This window comes from Triturus cristatus, chromosome 8 (assembly GCF_964204655.1).
Source record: "Triturus cristatus chromosome 8, aTriCri1.1, whole genome shotgun sequence".
Lineage (NCBI taxonomy): Eukaryota > Metazoa > Chordata > Amphibia > Caudata > Salamandridae > Triturus > Triturus cristatus.
The window spans coordinates 1421105631-1421127336 of NC_140591.1; the positions used below are offsets into that span (position 1 = coordinate 1421105631).

At 44.2% G+C, this 21706-nt stretch overlaps 1 protein-coding gene across 2 annotated transcripts in view; it reads right to left on the minus strand.

The window, feature by feature from the left end:
* CCDC83 (coiled-coil domain containing 83) overlaps positions 1–21706 on the minus strand; it is a 112862-nt gene that overhangs the window by 65192 nt on the left and 25964 nt on the right. For both annotated transcript variants that reach the window (XM_085620554.1, XM_085620555.1), the window contains exons 3-4: positions 6367–6451; positions 1794–1962 (exon numbers count right to left, since the gene is read on the minus strand). In XM_085620554.1, coding sequence (XP_085476680.1) covers positions 1794–1962; positions 6367–6451 — 254 coding nt within the window. The remainder of the gene's footprint in view (positions 1–1793; positions 1963–6366; positions 6452–21706) is intronic.

Genomic DNA, 21706 nt, shown 5'->3' on the forward strand with positions numbered 1-21706 from the left:
ATGTATACTTACACTCTGCCCCGTGTCTTACAATTAGTCAGACCATTAAGACAGAATGGTGCCCTCACTTGAAACAGATGAAGTCTCGGCGAGTGAGCTCTAATCTTGGATTTCTCTCTTACTTCTTTACCCTGTTTCTTCCCCAGTTGATTTGCTTGGCAATAGTTAACACACTGACTGAAGGGGCTTTCAGCTGGTCCCAGACTCTGAATTCTGACAATTTGGTATTCAGTTTAGGGTTCAATAATAAGGTTAAGCCACAACATCAATGTTACAGAGCTCTGATTGACACAGTCTTGGCCCTGAGATGCCTGAAAAAACTTCCCACAGATGTGTAGATATTGACATGACATATCAGTAGTCTGATATAAATAGCTATAGCTACATAGATATAAGTAAGCTGTTGGCCCCCAGCTTCATGAGTTAATGTATTGCAATACTGCCCTTCTGTGGTTAGATTATTTGCTGGTTAGGGGGGTTACTTCTCCAACACCACTACCAGAGGACCTGGTCTGGTGGGGCTGAGTCATTCCCAGCCAGTACAAAGGTGGTCAGTGAACCTATTTGGGTTTCCTGCAGTCAACCGATCTCGGATAGATCATCCGAGATCGCCAATGGTGTTGGTGAGGGCTGTTGTTGACTAGGTATATCTTTATGATTGTTATCACTCAGTTGTGCTAATGGCACATTTGGAGCATTTAACTTGAATCTTATTTGTGATCTTATGTGGGGGTGGGGGGCCTACACCTAAGTTCTAATGATATTAACCATTCCACAAGGTCATGGCTCCTTATTTCAGCCCTGTACAGTCATAATATGAATCACTGCCTCGAATGTGTGTAGCATACAATGTCTTCCCTTATAATGGATCTACAGCCTGTAGTTTTGCTAATCCAATGTATGGTTTTAGTAATAAGTGAATCATGTGCTTCCCTAACACCTACCAGATATGTTACATGTAGAGCACTAAGCAGACTTGCTGGGTGAAGCTGGAGGATCTGAAACGGACACTACCCATGAAAATGTTTCTATGGTGGATGAAACTGTTTAAGTAGGGCCCTCAATATATGAACTTAGACGGCTGTTGGTGGGTTTTCCCTGCCCTTTCTCTCCCTCAATCAGAGATGTTAGTTAAAGAAGAAATGTAGCTGAGATACTGTTTTATAAATTTGAGTTGCTTGGATGGTGTGCGAGATGAAAGGGAGGGTAGATATGGCACTGGTCCCTCAGTCCAGCCGTACTTGTACCTGGATGAAATCTACATTTTCGTTTGTTTGTTTGGATAGAAGACTCTTGTCTGATGAAACACCATTGCAAGCAACTGGACCACAAATGGAGAACAAGTAAAGGTACCACAGAAAAAAAAATCTTAAAATCAGCCCTAAAACGCTATCTAATATATGTCATCATACTGAGTACACAATAGTTACAGTTTTTCCCTTGATTATTGCAAGTGCCTTAATTTTGATAAATCATAGCAGGATTTTTGTGATGAAGCCTGAATTATTCTAGCATGTGTTTGCTTGCTGATGTAACTGTCATATTAGAAAAGCCAAAAATAAAAATTAAACAATTTAAACTATTTAGCATTGAGTGGATATATACAGAATATAAGCCAAATGCATGTAATGTTATTTCTTAATCTTGGTATTGTTAGAGTTTAAGAATAAGGTCTAGGTAGGAATTTCCCCCATATATCCCTGTAATTTTTTATTATTTTTGTTTCAAAAATTCCCTTTTAGAACTGCACTTAAAATAACAATAAGTATAATCAGAATACATTGAGCCGTCACCTTCAAACTTATGTTCCATGGTTCTTATATATTCCCATTTCTCTCTAATAGCCTGATCAACCTGATCTCTGTTAAAAACCTCCTTTGTCGCCAATTCCTTATCCTGTTTCTTCGCCTCATGAAGAAGATCCCTGATGTGTATCAGTTGTTCCGCCTTGAGGCGTTCATTCTAGAAAAGAAAAACAAATCACCATAAATGTAAATGCAAAAAAAATGTATGAGAAGTGATATGAATCCTTATGTTGAGGTAAGCAGGTATAATGTACTCTTGACTTTTATACTTACGAAAGAAAAACTGAACTGGTCAACAAACATTTTGCAGTACCCCAAACAAAGCCCGTTTTAGAACCGAATAACTTAAATACAGTGCAGGCTACTCTGCTAAGGTAGAGGAGCGTCACCCCACTGAGCAGCTCGAAAAAGGAAAAAATTAAATAATAACATCTCACTGTTATCATTTTAATTTTTCCATTGCTCACCTGGCTTGAGGTGAGGTTGCTCTGTTCACAGAGCAGGGCAGAGAAGGAGTGGTTTGCCCCCTCCAAGTGCGCAAGACTCTTTGGCCGGCCGTCTCAGTCTGGTCAAACCGTCACACGCACTATGCATGTTTTCTATGCAGGCTGCATTACACCCTGCATGGAGAACATGTCCAGCCTCCCATTCTCTGGCTGAGCGCCAATCCACGGGGCTCAGACCAATCACAACACCTCATTGAAGCATTGTGATTGGGCACTAGGAGGCTGGTAGCCCGGGTGCATCCTACCTCCTGCCTTGGAAGCAGGGAAGAGGACAGAGAGGAGGCGGCGGTGGGCTGCAGCGGCAGACAGGTAAGTGTATATTTTTTTATTTCATTCCCTCCTCCCCCTAACCCTGTGACCTGCCCCCCACCACCTTCAAAAACCAGCCGCCATTGCTTAAATACCAATTCATTCAATATAATTCTTTGGTAAAATACACAAGTCTCACTTGTATGTATGCATGTGGTATTTCTAGAGAGTGAATCTATCCGAAAGGCAGCATAGTGCTGTACAGGGTCAAAGACAAGCATAAAGTCCACATATGATAGGACGGTTAATGCATTGTAATGTAGAGTTATTATAAGAGGAGAGTCTTCAACTCTTTCCTACACTGGAGCAACATTGGGGAGATCCTGATGGATACAGGGATATTTTTCCAGATCGTCGGTCCTATGCCACTTAGGGTGGTAGATGAAACACACAAAAGGTGATGGGAGGCTGCTTACAATAAGTCTAACCAATGGCAATAGCTTGGAGAAGCACTCCAAATATTGTTCTTTTACTCAACATGCCACATCAGCCAGGTCCGCCCTAAGAGGAGCGGGGATGTCCAGATGTGAGGCCCACTCTCACTCTGTCACTGGATCCAAGCTACACCCGAATGATGAGCCCATATCTAGGGCAAAACGGGTCCGGTTCAGAGAGGAACTGTCCGGCAGTTCGGACTGGTCTGATTCAATGAGGAGCAGGGTCAAGACTGATTTGCATGTGGCTGGGTCCAAACTGAGGTGACATGGTGAGCAAAAGAATGATGGGTTGCGATGCAAACCCGAGCGATTGCCATTGGTTAGACAAATTGCAACAATTCCTTCTATCACCTTTTGGGTATTTCATAGTCTGTTCTCTCCCCATTTGCACAGAAAACACCCATGCTATACCACACAATGACCTAAAATTACCAAGCCAAAAGTGGCAGCATACGAGGAACGTAACAGGCATGGATATGCCATGTCTCGTCTCCTTTTGCTAGAAGACAACTGACAAGAAAACATAAAAAGTAATGCAACACCTAATTTTATTCGAAAACAAAAGTGCATCAAGGCCACACAGTGAAAATACACTGAAGTCCATCAAAGAAAACACTGACTGATCCCATATTACATCCAGTATGTAAAGATGGCCAAATGTGTAAGGCTAGGCCCATGTGGTCACCTGACAGATCTCAGACATGGGAACCTCACCCCTAGAGGCTGCCATCCCCCAAAGGGACATACAATCCAAATGCAAGTGGCAACTGATAGACCCCTTAAGCTTTTCAGACCGCTATTGTGACTCAAGGATTATTGTAAGATTCCCTACCCTTCCTGTTGCTTCAAAAATGACCAACACGAGTGCCAAATCAAGCTAAATACGCAAAATACAAAATTACTTCTAGGAAATGCAGAAAAATGGGACACTGGTTTCTCAATGGCGAAAGGAAAGAACTGGTCACACAGGGGGAGGAGACAAAGGGATACATATAGAGAATTGATTATAGCCAGGAGTTTGAAGAAAACAACCTCTTTATATACATAGTTCAGGTTGGCGACAGTATTGTCGGCTCTATCGCGGTATAGACTGTGACAAAGATGACCAGCGAGTTAGTAAACAGGACTGGCACAATTCTCCATGTATACACTCTATTTTTGATGTTAAAATGTTGTCAGTAATTTCTGCATTTGAAAATTAACTTGCAGAAGTGAGCTTATTGTGGGCTTTTTGGTTGGAACCATCGCTTAAGTTTCTGGGCATTGTGGGTATTCACCAAACATTTGCATTTAATTTCTCATGTAATTCTTACAAGTGAACTATTGACAGGGGTAAAGGTATATTTCTAGGGTACAAATGGGGAAGGAACACACCCACAATTAATGCATGTGTAGGAGAAGGTGTTCAACCACAGGCAATAACAATTTCCCTGTGGAGAAACAAAAAAAGTGTGAAAGGTGCAAAAGCACCTTTGCTTTACATCTCAGTATGCAAAGATTTGTAACTGTTGGAAATCCTGCATGTGTAAAAGTTCCCAAGTGAATACTCATTGAAAAGTATAGTCAATAAAAAAAATTGACGAGCATTCTAGAATTATTTGAGAATTCCAAAAAAGCTGAGCATGTTACAACCCTGATAAATCCTACACCTCTGCCTACCTGGCTGACAAGCTCAGCATCTCCAGTGGCTCTCGTCATATCCGCAGACAGGACATCATCAGCCTGAGGGTGAAGAGGTGCAAAAAAGGAAAAAAAACAGGCCTACTCCAGCTATGCACCAAGGGATCTGGAACAATACCCCTGTGTACATAAGGACAGCCCCAGCCCTGCTCCAATTTAGGAAAGGGCTGGAACACACCTCTCTAAACAACAGTACATCAAGATGCATAACAGTCCACTATTGCTCTTAGAAACGAGCTGCACCTCCAATAGCAGGTCTGATTGTGTCCTCTGTCCTGGACCTTGTGTAGCATTTCACTCCCTTCTGACAAGGTTTGTGCTACATAAATACCACATGAATACATATTTACACGCAGGAGCAAATATGCCACGTTTTCTCCTTACCGTTTGTAAACCCAGAACCTTATTTTGAATGGAACCACGAACTTCATTCACGAATCACTGACTGAATATCGGAAACAAAAATACCGTGTGGGCAGAATTTTGTGACGAAAATATCGAGACCCAAAATATCAAGAAGGTAAGTGCAAATAGGTAAGTATAGATTTATTATTCTTAATTCTACATTGATGTACCTTGAAGAATATATATATCCCCATGGTACATATATGTGGAGTCATATATAGTAAAACTTTGCTTACCTACAGAAACTTACCTTCACAATATTTTGTCTTGAAATTCTTGACACGATTTTTTGTCCCACCATTTTTTTGTTCCCCATGTTCTGTCTAAGCACCTACTTGACACCCTTTTAACACCTTTGAATGGAAGAACTTCACAATGTAAAACAATTGTCATTAAAAGTAATGTTAGAGCTGCTGCATTTAACTACTTTTTTTTTGTTTTACTTTTATTGCTTTTTGGACAATAACAAAACATAAGGCATGTACAATTCCCTTAATTGAAGTTACCTCATTGTGTAGCCATAAGAGGCAAAAGATCCATAGCTCTCGAGACAACAGAACTCCTGGGTGTATAATTCCATTTCAACTTAAAATATCCTATATTGCAGGTGGGAGTGAAAAGGCGGAAAAGCGCAAGTATTTATCTATGTAAACACATTTTGTATCCATAAAAGCATCCCTTTAGAAGATATATGTGCGGTCCTAGAAGGTAATGCCCTATGCCACACTTGTAATGCCTTTTTGGCCCAATAAAACTCTTTACAGCCTACATCAGCCATATGGGACCATTTTTACAGATAATACTAACAAATTTAAAAATGCTCTCAGGGAACGCAGAGTCCCTTTGATCTCAAGTGTGGCAAGTTTTCAGTTTAGCTTTAACCACCGCTCAAAAATCAGGAAGCCTATTTTTAAAGGTCGATTGTAGGCTTTGACCTCATTATTATTAGATTGTTTCCTACCATGGCATTCTCACCTTTACCTCAAATTATTTTCTCAGCCTTCCAGTTAACTTATTCAATGAGTCGTAGCTATAGTGTTAATAACTTAATTGCTACATTGTATTTAACTTGGGAGATGTTTGTTTTGTGCGGCTTTGAGATAATTGCAGTTGTGTCTTAAAGAGTTAGCTACCTCACAGAGGAAACCTTGAACCTAACTCAACTAGCAATTATATAACAATTGTAAACAGTAATAACATTAAACTACCAATAACTGTACTTACTCTTTCTTTATATCGTCTGTTTTTTTCTTCAACATGTTTTACTTCTTTGAGATATCGCTCAATTTCAGTGTCTTTAATCTGCAACCTGGTGAAAAACAATAGAATCGAACCTCAATATAAAAGTCTGCTCTTTAGACCTGAAGAAAGTGGTAGAAAGTAATGAAAAGGGTTATAAAGTCCAGCTTCATGTATGCTGTAAGAAATAGTACATGTGCAGACCAGGGAGTCGTATGTGATCTTCCGCTGAGCTCCACAACTTGACACTCTGAGTGTAGGCTATTGAAGGTGGGGTGTTTCAGGTTTCCTACGTGTAAGGTTGATTCCCTGATGTATGTCCTGAGCATGCTGTGCATAGGGACTAAATCTGCACCTCACAATGAGGCTAAATTAGACCGAAAGGCATCTGAGATGACTGCTATGTCTGTTCAGCAAAGGCCAGGTTTGATTTACATATATTTTGGCCTATAGAGTAATGCCACAAACTCACAAAAAACATATTGAAATGTAATTCCACTACTAGGGTTTCTTAGTTTTTAAGACTTTTTTGGCTAAATCATATTCATCCATCGCATTATGTTGTTTCTGAGAAGGGAATTACATTTTCGTGGGAGCTGAAGGCAGATGGGTGAAGGGTTGACGCTGCATCTTACAGGATCTGGGATGCCACCAGCACATAGAAGCAGTCAAGTATGACTTCCGGTGTTGGTTATCACCTCCACAGATGAAGCAGAGCGATGTGTTTCTCTCAGAGGGCACTTTGGGAAAAGTGTATGGTTCCTGGGACAGTGATACAAAATGTAGTCAATTATTTATAGTCAAATCTGTATACATTCTGGTTTGCTGAAAACATGTGGGAAGCATTGGGTTAATTACGAGAGGTAAGTGACAGACTTTCAGTTTACAGAAGCACCAAGAGAGGGCTACAGAGTGAAGTCAAAGCTGAGGTTCCCTTTAGGCTTATAAAGCATATGTTTGGAAACCTAAGAAAATATTGTTATTTTTTAACAATAATGCATTTTAAATACACTAGGGGAAGACAGTGGGCATAGTTTAGGCCAATTAAAAGATAGGGTGATATAAGGTTGCTTGGAGTCTCTCCATTAATGGGTGAAGAAACACTGAAGCCTAAAAATAGGGTAGGACATCAGTCTGGTAAAGCATTGGAGGCAACGTCGGTCACACTGATGTGATGCACAACGGAATGACTATGGGTGGTGGGGGAGTTCAAATCAATTTGTGTCTGAAGTCACTTTGGGATAAAAAAACAGTGAGTGAGTCAGTTATAGAAGTGTAGATTATATATGATCAAGCTTACACGGTCACCATCTACCAGTAATCAAAGTGACTGCAAGGAATGAATAAGGTAGGATGTGGTAAAAAAGGGGTGTGGCCTCCAACCACCTCTCAGCAATCCCACTGTGTGGGGATTACTGGAGGTAACAGGTGAGTTAGTTGGCCCCTAAGAACCCTCAGGAGCGAAGGGGACTTCATCCCCCAACCAAGGGAGTTCCAGGAGGCGCATTTGCAGAGTAGTGGTGAAAGGGGGCGGGTCCTCCAGCGAGTTATCGGCTTTGGTTTTTTTTTTGGGTCGTTTTAGGAAGTGGGGCTGTGTGGCCACCCTTCCCTTGACACTTTTGGGCCCTGGGGACCCCATCCCCAGAGCCTCACCCATTTTATAATTTTTTAATAAAAATAAAATTGGAGGGGAGCCGCACAGCCCTCCCTCCCGCGGCCGATATATACCTCTGGGACCCCATCCCCTGGGGCTGGGCCTTTGTCTGTATTTTTTATAGGAGAGGGGGGCTGTGCGGCTCCCATCCTAAGGCCGATTTCAGCCCCGGTGATCCATCCCCCGGGGCCTGGCCATTCTGTATGTTTTTTGGGGGGAAGATTTAAAGGGGGGACAAGCAGCCCCCCTCCCCTAATTATCGGCCCTGGGGACCCCATCCCCCCGCCCTTGCAATTACTCAATTTTTTTAATTGTTTCAAGGGAGAGGGGCCACATGGCTCCCATCCCTAGGTCGATTTCGGCCCTGGGCACCCCATCACCCGGGGCCTGGCTAGTTCTTATTTTTAGAAAAAAGGGAGGGGGGCCGAGTGGCCCCCCTCCCGGGCCATTTCTGGCCCCGGGGGCCCCATCCCCAGGGGCATGGCTATCTCCTTTGGGACTACAGGGAGAGCCTGAAACCTCCACGGTCCTGGCCGGCTCCCGCCTCTTGCGGGAGCCGTCATCTCTTTTTACCACCAGGGGGTAAAAAGCAAAGTGCTCCACTTTGACCAAGTGAGAGCAAACTGCTCTCACTTGTTCAAAGTGGAGCACTTGTTTGCTATGGGATGGCGGGAGCAGTGCTCCTGCCATCCTATAGCAAACTGCTATATCCTGGGGGTGGGCACCCCGGGACATTGCTGGCGCCGGCCCTGGGGCCCAGGGCCATTTACAACTCCGGAGGGGGACCGCGTGGCCCCACTCCAATTTGCAAAGTAGCCTAGGGGAGGTGGTGGACCCTGGGGCTGTGTGGGGGATCTTGAGCCCTCCCACACATTATTTTGAACATAGCCCCCAGGGAGATGGAGGTCCCTGGGGCTGCATGGGGAGGCAGGAGACCCCCCACGCCTAATTATCTAAATAGCTCCGGGGAGGTGGCGGTCCCTGGGGCTGCAGGGGGAGGTGTGGCCCCCCTGCATTTCACAAACACAGCCCCGGGGAGGTGGCTTCATAGCCCCCGCATTGAATGTATAAACCCTGTGGGGGTGGCAGTCCTCAGGGCTGCGGGGGCCCGCGCAGGCCCCTACATCTAATTTTTTTATCGTCCCGGCACCTAGCCCACCCGGGGCCTTAAAGGAAACAAAGCGCGGGAGCCCATGCTTCATTCTCTTGTTTCATTTGTTTTACCTTTTTTTTTGTGACTCGTTCAATCAAGTCACAAGATGGCTGCCAACACTTCCTGGTTTGAAGTGTTGGCAGCCAATCAGATTGCAGGCACGAGATCGGGAGGGTTTGCGGATCCTCCGCATCCCCAGTTGTATATCTGAGAAATGTTTACATTTCAAAGGAACTACTGAATGGATTTACACCATTTAACAAAAAGAGTGCTTTCTGAACCAAGAGCTACCTTTTTGCCAAGTTTGGTGTAATTCCGTTCAGCAATTCGGGCTGTAACTGTGTCTAAATTTTCCTATGAAAATTAACATGGAGAAAATGCCTTTGGGGATCCCCCCTTTTTCTCGGCCCCCGCTTGACGAATCACCTCGAAACCTCCAACATAACAGCTGAAGTGAGTGGGTCATTAGTTTTGAAACTTTCGCGAAGATTCGTCAAACGGCGCCAAAGATATTGGCAAAAGAAAAAAATACTTTTTCAATAGAAACAAGGTCCTAACTATGACTACCTACTGCTGAAAAAACCATAGGTTTCAGGAACGTTATAGTTAGTTGGACATTTCACTTGTATAAAACCATAGAAATTCCGGCGTTATAGTTAGTTCCATGTCATGAATGATGTAATATGTGACATCATCAGCAGTGCATTGCGGGGGCGCGAGTTATAGTTAGCTGAACTAACTATAACGCCGGAATTTCTATGGTTTTATACAAGTGAAATGTCCAACTAACTATAACGTTCCTGAAACCTATGGTTTTTTCAGTGAATTTCTATGTTTTTTTAAATGCTAATTTCTAACTATAACGTGCCTGAAACCTATGGTTTTCTTCAGTGAATTTCTATGTTTTTTTAAATGCTAATTTCTAACTATAATGTGCCTGAAACCTATGTTTTTTTCAGTGAATTTCAAAGGTTTTTTAAATGAAAATTTGTAAGTCTAATGTACCTCAATCCTACTTTTTTTTATTTTCTATATATATATATACATATATATATATAAAAAAAATTGTGAATAATTTGTAGTTAGGAAAACTATAGTCAATCTTTTTTTTTTTTAATATTATACAGAAGTTGTACACCCTTCGCGCACCCTACACGATGGCTGCACGCATTCTGGTAGCCATTTTAAAAAGTCGCGCTTTAAGTGTTTGTCTAAATTTATTAACAAAAGTATTTTTAAAGTATTATTTTCAATATAATTTCGACGAAAAATTATTCGATTATTATTGGATTCGGAGGTTAGGAGGGATGGCCATTTTACTTGATCTGTTTTGCAAGATTTGTTGGTCTAGTCAGGTGGACACCCTCCTCCGGGTGAGGTACGGCTTGGGGATTCTATTCAAAAGGTGAGGAATCCACAGGCAGAAGTATCCATCAGAAGAACACTTTTTCTGGTGGATACAGTATCTGCCTGTGGATTCCTCACTGTCCCACCCGCCTCCCCTTTGTCCACCTGTTTCTACCAAAAAGATGCAATTAATGTTTGGCATGAATGTTTTTAATATGTCTTAATCATGCGTATGTTTTAATATTGAGAAATGCTTGATATGTTGCTATTTCTTTATGCCTTTATTGGTTATGCATTTGTATATATATATATATAGTTAGTATACTATGTATACATGTGAAAATGTCTCGGTCCACCTGTTTGCCTCGGCGGCACGGAAAAAATGGGTGGAACTGACGTCAGCACGCCGACGAGGTCCTCTTATGGCTCCAATAACGTCATACGGTGTCGCGAGCGGAGCCGTGCTATTATGACGTCCTCGTCGATGTGGGAGAGCTAGGAAAGAATTTCTATGGAATGCTGGTGCAGGGGATATTCACCTAAGTGTTCAGGCTAGTCCTTTGGGAGCAACTGTTTATGTTGCCACTCCAGAAACTGAAACCAGTGATCCGAGGGCAGAGGCCCTGTAGATGGCACACGAGGTGGAGTGCCCAGTCGTGTGCACCGGCAGGGTAGCGAAGTGACAAGCACCACAACCCACAAAAAAGGTACCGAGGGCACTGAATAACACAGGATCTTCTCTTTTTATATGGCAGGAACAACAAGGTTAAAATGCCCTAGTTCTGAAATGTAGAATTAGTGCTACAACGGTCTTCAAGAGGACCTGCGATGCCGCTTCTGCCTCCCGTACCCTGGAGGCTGCACATGTGTCACGCGGTACGGTCATACTGCGGTGGGATGCACACTCATTGACCTCTCATGGCACTGCTCCACATTTCAGGGAGGACGCTTTCCATTAGCTGAGTTTTCTGATGCCGTGTCACGCCAGCCCCGTCCAACAACAGAACTCATTTAGATCCAAACAGACTCTTCCACTCTCTCACCGAAAGTGAAACCAGGCCATGCGGACACTTTCACAATACAACAGCCGGGAATGCACTTTTCGGTAAAAAAACAAATTCCTTCCTCCTAATTTATCAAATAAACGACTCATTCAAGAACAGGGGCCAGCTTCAATCGGTAAACAGCCGTTACAATTACTTTTTTACTTCGCGATACCATTACAACGCATGCATTTCCATGCATGCGTTGTACATCGCAAAGTCATTACTACGCATTTTTTTAGAACGCATGGTCATTTACCACACATGCCTTTACAACGAATTTCGTTGTAAAGGTATGTATGGTAAATGACCATGCGTTCTAAAAAACATGTAGATGATCGACGTCGTTGTAAGGAAACAGAGGCTGTTCCGTTTCATCACAACGACGTGCGCCACCCCTCAGATACAACGTGAAGTAGGAACCACGAGGAGAGAGGAAACACGAGGAGTGAGAGGTAAGGGGGATTGGGCATGGAGTGGGGGTTTCTTTTCTAGGGTTTAGGGTAGTGCAGTAGTGTTTGGGTAGTGTAGGGGGTCATGTTGGGGGTAGTGTTTTAGGGTTTAGGGTAGTGCAGTGGTGTTTGGGTAGTGTAGGGGGTCATGATGGGGTAGTGTTTTAGGGTTTAGGGTAGTGCAGTGGTGTTTGGGTAGTGTAGGGGGTCATGTTGGGGGTAGTGTTTTAGGGTTTAGGGTAGTGCAGTGGTGTTTGGGTAGTGTAGGAGGTCATGATGGGGTAGTGTTTTAGGGTTTAGGGTAGTGCAGTGGTGTTAGGGTAGTGTAGGGGGTCATGCTGGGGTAGTGTTTTAGGGTTTAGGGTAGTGCAGTGGTGTTTGTGTAGTGTAGGGGGTCGTGCTTGGGGTCGTGTTTTAGGGTTTAGGGTAGTGCAGTGGTGTTTCTGTAGTGTAGGGGGTCATGCTTGGGGTAGTGTTTTAGGGTTTAGGGCAGTGCAGTGGTGTTTGTGCAGTGTAGGGGGTCATGCTGGGGTAGTGTTTTAGGGTTTAGGGTAGTGCAGTGGGGTTTGTGTAGTGTAGGGGGTGTGCTGGGGTAGTGTTTTAGGGTTTAGGGTAGTGCAGTGGTGTTTGTGTAGTGTAGGGGTCGTGTTTTAGGGTAGTGCAGTGATGTTTGGGTAGTGTAGTGGGTCATGCTGGGGGTTGTGTTTTAGGGTTTAGGGTAGTGCAGTGGTATTTGTGTAGTGCTGGGGGTCGTGCTGGGTGTAGTGTTTTAGGGTTTAGGGTAGTGCAGTGGTGTTTGTGTATTGTAGGGTGTCATTCTCTGGGTAGTGTTTTAGGGTTTAGGGTAGTGCAGTGGTGTTTGTATAGTGTAGCTTGTCATGCTGGGGTAGTGTTTTAGGGTTTAGGATAGTGCAGTGGTGTTTGTGTAGTATAGGGGTTCATGCTGGGGGTAGTGTTTTAGGGTTTAGGGTAATGCAGTGGTTTTTGGGTAGTGTAGGGGGGTCATGCTGGGGGTAGTGTTTTAGGGTATAGGGTAGTGCAGTGGTGTTTGTGTAGTGTAGGGGGTCGTGCTGGGGGTAGTGTTTTAGGGCTTAGGTTAGTCCAGTGGTGTTTGGGTAGATCGACAACAATAGATCTTGCCAAGCGTGCAGCACATGTGCTGCGTCGCTGGGCAAGACCTAAAAGCATTGCACCAAGATGGCTGCCAACACTTCCTGGATTGAAGTGTTGTCAGCCAATTAGAGCCAAGCTCGTGCTTGTGTAGTTAGGTCCCGCCCAGATATATAAACAAATTTTTCCTTTAATATCTCAAAAACTACTGAACGGATTTACACCATTTAAAAAAAAGGTCTCTTTCTGAACCAAGGGCTACCTTTTTGCCAAATTTGGTGTAATTCCGTTTAGCAGTTTCAGCTGTAACCGTGTCTAAAGATTCCTATGGGAAATTGATTTTCCGACCTCTATTTTTTGAATTTCTCAGGAACTACTGAACGGATTAACTCCATTTAAAAAAAAGGTCTCTTTCTGAAACAAGGGCTACCTTTTTGCCAAATTTGGTGTCTTTTCATTCAGCAGTTCGAGCTGTAGTCGTGTCTAAACTTTCCTATGGGAATTAACATGGAGAAATCACGTTTTGGGACCCCCCTTTTTTCTCAGCTCCCGCTTGGCGAATCACCCCGAAACTTTCAGGATAGGAGCTGACCGGAACGTCCCACAAGTTTTGAAAATTTTGCGAAGATTCGTCATCCGGCGCCAAAGTTATTGGGAAAACAAAACACGCTTTTCCTATGGAACCTAGGTCCTAACTATAACTATCTACTGGCGACTGCCAGTAGATAATATATATATATATATATATATATATCCTAGTGGTGGTGGCCAGTAGGCAGTTATAGTTAAAACCTTGTTTCCATAGTAAAAGCTTTTTTTGATGTGCCGTTTGACGAATCTTCACAAACTTTTCACAAACTAATTATTCACTCAGGTGAGCTCTTGTCTGGAAAGTTTGTCATTTGAGATGTCATCATTGATGTCACTGACCATGTCATGAATGAGGTAATATGTGACCTCATCAGCAGTGCATTGCGGGGGCGCGAGTTATAGTTAGCTCAACTAACTATAATAGCCGAATTTCTCTGGTTTTGTACTAGTGAAATGTCCAACTAACTATAACGTCCATGAAACCTTTGCTTTTTTCAGTGAATTTCTAAGGTTTTTTAAATGCTAATTTCTAACTATAACATCTCTGAAACCTATGTTTTTTCAACATGTTGTTTTTTTGTCGTTATAGTTAGGTTAGAGTTTCCATTGGAACAATATTTGTAGTTGTGCAAATAACTTTGGTGCCTTTCAATGAATCTTCACAAAACTTTCCCCCAAAATATTTCAGCATGGCCCGCAGTGCTAAATGATCTGACTGGCTGGTGATAACATTGAGATTTCCCATGTTAATTCCAATAGGAAACTTTACTCAAAATGGACACACTTTCTGGCCCTTTATCGGAGGTGAAAAATAACTCCTGTTCACAGAGAACTTATCCTATAACCTGCTCACCATCCACAGAAAAGAAACAGCATACCCGTGATCAGGCAACTGAGAAGTAATGACTCAAGTGAATTACACCAAATTTGGCAAGAAGTTGGAACTTTATTCAGAAAGCATGCTTTTTGTGATTTGGTGATTAATTAGAATGTCAAGTGGGGCTAAAAAGTTAAGATATCTGGATGGCTGGTCCCACAAGAGTCCCGCTTCAACTATTGGAGTATCAACCAAATTGGCAATTCTGATTAGCAGGTGAGCCTTTTCTCCTGCCTGTCATTTCAGTACCGCGGTACTGGTGCTGGTAATGCTGCACTGAATGATCTTATTAGCTGGCTGTTACAGGACTCAGGGACATGGTCTCTACGTCCTTGAGAAATGTTTTAAAGTGCTCATAAGAGGGAAGGGTGGGCACACACTGACCCCCAGGGCTAAATGTATACTTTATTTTGGGTCGCCACTACTGTGATAACAGCACCAAGTGCAGTGGTATCCAGCCAGACTACCCCTGTGATTCTATAGTGCACAGTGAGGCTACCCCTGTGATAAAGCAGTACCAGTACCAATACTGAAGTACCAAAAACCATATACAAATAGAATTACAAGGGTCATAGACCAGACCCTCTGGCCAACCACCATTATGCAAGATGTAGGCCATGCGGTGGGGGCCAGCGGCCTGCTACAGCTTGAGCGTGGGATCAGCTCTCTGCTGAAGGTTGTCCACAGCAGGGGGTTGGCCACTCTTTACTGGCTTAGTCGCATGGCTGGCTGCAGCCGCAGTGTGAGTTAAACCATCTCTAAGTGGCTTACTCTAACATTCTACTTTGTTCAACAAAGTGCAATGCCTCAAAATTATGCATAAAACATTCAAATAAAACATTCAAACATAAGCGTCCTCTCTACCTAGAATTTGTCTGTAGCACCGTCTAACAACTGTTTAACATGAGCACGTGCTCAGGCATCAACTGGTGGATAATATGTTGAATAATATATTGTGAACAGAAGCTTTGGCTCTTCTCACAGTTTTTTGTAACATGCTTTGGCTTTAAACTACAACCAATTTTGAAACATGGCTGAGCAACCCACATCAGGTGCACTCAGACGTTATCCTGTTTAACAAGGAGGACTGCTTGTACCAAAACATTACTGGTTGGAAAACCGTCCACCATATAATTTTCATCGTGCACAGTGCCACAATTACTTCCAGTTATTGCACTATTTTTATTATATGCTCAACGTGTATACACAGTAATATTATGCTGTATATGAATATAGCAAAAACAACAGTTGATGGACAGAATGCAGAACAATGTCATACTTTCACCCCAGTACAGAGATCTGGGCCTAAATCCATGGTTTTTTTGCTCACCATGCCTTTCCAGTTTGAATCTAGCCATATGCAAATCAGTCTTGACCCTGTGCCTCATGGGAACAGTCCAGCCGAACTGCCAAGCCAGGTCCTCCCTGGACTGGAAACAAGCATCCTAGGACCGGTTTCGGGGTTTCACCCCTCTTCAGCCAGGATAGCTTGATTCCAGTGGCATGGAAAGCACGGGACCCACGTCTGGGCATACACTTCCCACTCGGGGCGACAAGTGCAAAAACAACAGTAAATGGGTCCTTTTTTTTTAAATTATGTAATGGTTCACAGCATGGGTACTCACAAACATTTGCCCAGGGGCTACAAAGTATGGTGTGAGGTGTGACTGAGGGCAGTACTGATGTTAGCAGGGTGGAGGGAGGGGGTCTGGGTGGATTAGGGATTGTGTGAGGAGATCTAAAAAAAAATTAAATAAATGGACAAGCATTTATTTGCAGGTTATTTAAGGTTAAGTGATGATAGACACCACCGTAGTTACTTCATAACTTCATTTAACCAGCAAATAAATGCTTTCCTATGTATAAAAAAAAATATCTGAGTATTAGTGCTCAGCATGTAAACCGCATCTCATGCTGCTGTTCACCAGAGGCCCACATGTAAAGGTCAAGAGGGCCGCAAGAGCCCCCCGGGCGTACTTTGAGTAGCATTGGTTTACAGAATAGTGTGAATAGCAGTATAATGGATGATGTCATCAGTGATGTCATCAATGAAGCAATTTGAAATATCATCAGGGATATCATCTAACATGCCATGAGTGATGTAATTTGTGTGATCATGAGCAGAGCATGACAGGGGTGCAAGCTATAGTTGGATCATTAAACAATAACTGCCGAATTTAAGAGTTTTCCAATTTTTAAATGTTAATTGTTGTCTTTCATGTCAACACCTAACTATAACGTCACTTTACTCTTTGTCTTTTCAGTAATTTTATTTTTAATGTAAGCTAAGATCTTCTTACCATTCTTAACTATTATGTCAAACTCTGAATAAATAAGCACATCAATAAATACATAAAAGTATGTATATGCATAGAGAGTTACTAAGCATAAATCTTAGTTAAACAAAGGAAATATTCTCTTCAGAGGCTTAACTCTCGCGAACACTCTGTATGATGAAGACTATAGAGAAACAACTTTCGGCTCAGTAATTGGCAAATGTTCGTTTTATAATATAGCCTTAGAGCTCGATGTAGCGGCTCTACCAGCAACTAAAGGCCCGCTCCTGTGTTAAAGGCCCGAGGCGAGGGCCTTTAACAAGGTAGTGGGCCTTTAATGGCCTGCAGAGCCCGCTATGGCGGGTTCTAAGGCTATTAGAACATTCCGCCCCTAGAGGGCAGAATGTTCTCATTTGTAAAACAAAGGCCTCACGGAGCCCGAGGGGGGTTGAAATCCCCTTGGGCTATGTGAGGCCTTTGTTCACAGCAACAGCTGTCAATAAACATAGGAATCTTGATTCTTTGGGCTTCTACCAGCCATTAAAAGCCCAGAGCACTCCATTGTCTTCAATGGAGTGCTCAACATCCCAATGTTCTAATATCCCCCAAGATGTCTCTTTCCTCACTGACCCTACATAATACCTGGCAGGGGAATTTACTTTGGCATTTTCATTCATTATAAACACGATTCAGTTCAGTGGTACGACATAAGAATAGATTTAAATCCTACCTATTAGTCTGAAGAAAATGTATTCCATTTGAAATGAAACTCTTTGAAAGAAACGTACCAGCAGGTCACACAACCTCAATAACTTACTTTCAGGATAACTGGTTCACTTTTTTCCCTCGACAACTACAAAGAGCAGTGAGACATGAGCCCTGGATTTCTGCCTTGAACAGGAAGGCTTTGTTCTGGCATGCCTCGTTAGTAGGGAGAAATCCTAAAACTGCAGGGCGGGCTGCCGGCTGGCTCGGTGTGCAGAGATCAGAGCTAACTGCAAACTGGTTCTGATAGCTAATGGCAGACTTTGGCGGCCCGCGCTTTCATCATTCCATTTATAGAACAAGGGGCACTGACTTGACCCTGTGGAAGGCTGCCTAGAATTCTTCCGAAAAGCAACTTTTGCCTAAAAGTTAGGCCCGGAGGGGAAAAAAAATTACAAAGCAGAAAAACACGCGCAAACTATGGGCTTGTAGTGTATTTATTAATCACGATGCAGTTAATTTAAACCTTTAACGGATAAAAGAGAAAAATTGCAAATATCAAAAAATATAAAAGGCAAGTGCATCAGCAAAGAGCGCTGTATACAACATGTCTAAAAATACTGCATGCTATCAAGATAGAACCAGTACCATGATTCAAAGACACGCACACCAGTGCCAATTGTCCATTTCATTGTCCTTAATTGTGCAAAACATGCGAGAAACAAAGGCAGTGCGTGAGAAATGCAGATAGGAAAGGGGAAGCGTCTGGGCATATGATCTTGAGGTTGGCTGTGCCAGCTTTAAGTTGCTGATGGTAAACTTTACCAGGAAGGCTATTTACCTGGGCACTCGAGCCTGGCAAGCAGAAAAGACGGGTGTGACGTCATTATCTTATTCCGTGAGTAATAAAGATGTTACGTAAGAGCTTTCTGTGTGCAAATTGCAAAATGGGAATATATGCACATTATATGCAACAAGTTTTTTTTTGCCCCTATCACAGCCTGCAAACCGGCAAACTAGGTTTTGGGGCCGATGGCGGCAGCGCATCAATTGTTGGAGTTAGGCCAAATCTTAGCGCTAAACACCTGGATCTATAATAACCTCTGATTTATTCAAACATATATCTCTGTGGAGTCGGCAATGTGTATGTGGTAATGCATAGCCACGAGTGTGTGTGCTTTCGAAAGCACCCCTTGTCTCGCGCCCACGATAATAGCTTTGTTTGTTCATTGCGAGTTTAAAAGCATTGCGGGGTAAGTGCGCTTCCCAAAGATGTTGCGAGTCGAGCGCCTCTAAAGCCTCACTCACTTCTCGCACGGGCCCAGCAGTTCGTTCTACTGTTTTCCTGAATCTTTTCCCAGATAAGTGATTTTACTCTGTCCGGGGCCCCATTCTTAGAGATGACAAAGACTTGAGAAGGACTCTTTGTTGCTCCAGTCCTTGCTCTTGAAGTTCGAACTAAAAACGAATGTGTGCAGGTGAGATATTCTGCGGGAGGTGGAACATGAGTCGAAAGACCTTACTCTGAGTTTGAGCTTAGCTTTCCCGGGAAGGTTACTGATCCGTAAGCTAGCATTGTTATCAGTTTAGCTTTGATTGCCACCAGTATTGATTTCCAAGTTGGCGTGGAGATTTTACTGAGAATATACGCACCCAAGCCCAATCGTTGCTCCATCTAATTTTCCCCTTAGCAGCACATAGCGACCCTGCGTGTCGATCCTGGTTTCCAGCACTGCAAACGGAACACCAGCCCGGAGCCATACCACAGCCGCACGCACATAAGTGGAGTAGGCTGCATAAAAGATTTGCCCTCTCCATTTCTCATGTAACTTCTGAGCCTCGTGCATGATGAGGTGGGTTTCTTGTAAGAATGTAATGTGTGCACAATGCCTGTGCAATTGTGCCAGAACCCTAAGTCTCTTATAAACAGAACCCATGCCCGCACATTCCAAGTGATGACGTTATAAGCGGACTCAAGCAGCTAGTGACAGCACCGACCCACACAGCCGGACACACGCTCAATATCAACTACAGCCAAACCACTGGACTCTTCTAGATCAACTACCACTGCATGCATCTTGATTTCCTCATGCCCACTGCACACTACCAACCTCATTGCCCCCCCGGCGCAGCTGGAACATGGCACCGCCAACCTCCTCGGCGCGACCACTTCGCCAGCACCAATAGACGCCAACAACGCTGCACCCAACCTGCACTGATGGATCTCCAACTGCGCCGACACTCTGGCACCCTTCAAGAAGATACCAGGCACGCAACACTCCAAGAAAGACAGCTGGTTCACTCCCGCCCTCCACAAGGCCAGACACTCCTGTCGATGACTCGAAAAGAGATGGAAGAACAACAAAACCCATGCAACCTTCAAATCTGCCATCAACGCACACCATCTCCTCCTCAAAACCACAAAGAAAACCAGAATAAACGCCAATGCACACAACAGCAAAGAACGCTTCGCAATCGTCAAGGAGTTCGCCAGGCCCAACAGTGAGACCACAGACGTCCCACCCTCCCAAGACCTCTGCAATAAACTGGGCACCTTCTTCCACCACAAGATCAGGCAGATCTATGCAATAAACTGGGTGTTTGTTTGTAGCCCAGTGGCAGTGGGCTGGCGCGCAGACGCTTAGAGAGCTCTCAGAACCTTTTCCTGCATCTCCTCAATTTTACTGTGCAGCGTCCCGCTGATTCGAGCGGTCGGCGCTTTCACCCTACGCGAGGGTTTTAAAACTTTTATTGGTAACCCCTGTACTTTTGTTATGCAGGTAAAATAGCTATACCTTATCATTCCAGGTATTCTGCTGGCTGGGGGCTGTTTGAGATCGCCGGTCCCCGCCGGTAGCGGCCGCCATCTTTGATTGGGATCGTTTGATTGGAGTGGAGCCCTGAACTCCACCCTCGCTCCGCCCCTATTTAGGAGCACGCTTTGAGCCTCGCTTCGTGTTTGTTTGTAGCCCAGTGGCAGTGGGCTGGCGCGCAGACGCTTAGAGAGCTCTCAGAACCTTTTCCTGCATCTCCTCAATTTTACTGTGCAGCGTCCCGCTGATTCGAGCGGTCGGCGCTTTCACCCTACGCGAGTGTTTTAAAACTTTTATTGGTAACCCCTGTACTTTTGTTATGCAGGTAAAATAGCTATACCTTATCATTCCAGGTATTCTGCTGGCTGGGGGCTGTTTGAGATCGCCGGTCCCCGCCGGTAGCGGCCGCCATCTTTGATTGGGATCGTTTGATTGGAGTGGAGCCCTGAACTCCACCCTCGCTCCGCCCCTATTTAAACGGCCTCCATGTGTCGGCGCAGCGGACGAGCGCAGCGGGCGCGACGTAGGCGCGCCGGAGTTGCGCCCGTCTGCGCCCGTCCGCGGCAGGCCGGGGCATGGGGCATGTCACTCTGCTCCCTTACTCATCTACACTCGCTCCTTTCTAGTCTGTGCTCATGATCCTGCCCTCCCACCCCCCCTCTCCGTACCGAAACTGCTTCTTCATAATCTGTTCACGACTAGAACCTCGTTCCCGGAAATTTCTCCTATCTTCTTCGATAATGGCGTCCATTCTTCAAATCCCGCGTCCCGGGCCCAGTCTCTCCCTCGCTCTACTTCCTCCCCATTATCTGTGATGTATCTTAACACCCGGTCCCTGGTCTGTCATCAATCAGAAATATTTTACCTCCTGGACTCGGAACAGCCTGATGTCCTGTTCTTGACCGAGACCTGGCTCACTGACGATTCATCTCCTGACGTTCTGGCGGCCATTCCCCCAGGCTACTACATCCTGCAGACCAACCGCCCTGCTGGTAAAGCGGGCGGCGGCGTTGCAGCCATCATCAGACACCCCATTAGGTTCTCCCCAGTGTTCTTTCCTAGTATCGCCTCGACAGACTGTCTCGTATTAAGACTGGAGCAGCCTGGGTCTTCACTCATCTGTGTGTTGACCTATCGCCCCCCTCAATCTATGCCTGACTTTTCTATCCTGTTCGGTAACATGATCACCCAGCTTACCATCAGCAATTCCAACGTGTTGATCATGGGCGATTTTAATTACTGGCCATCAGACACTCATGAAACTGCTGATTCGCGTGCTTTTTCTGACCTAATGTTGAGCCTTA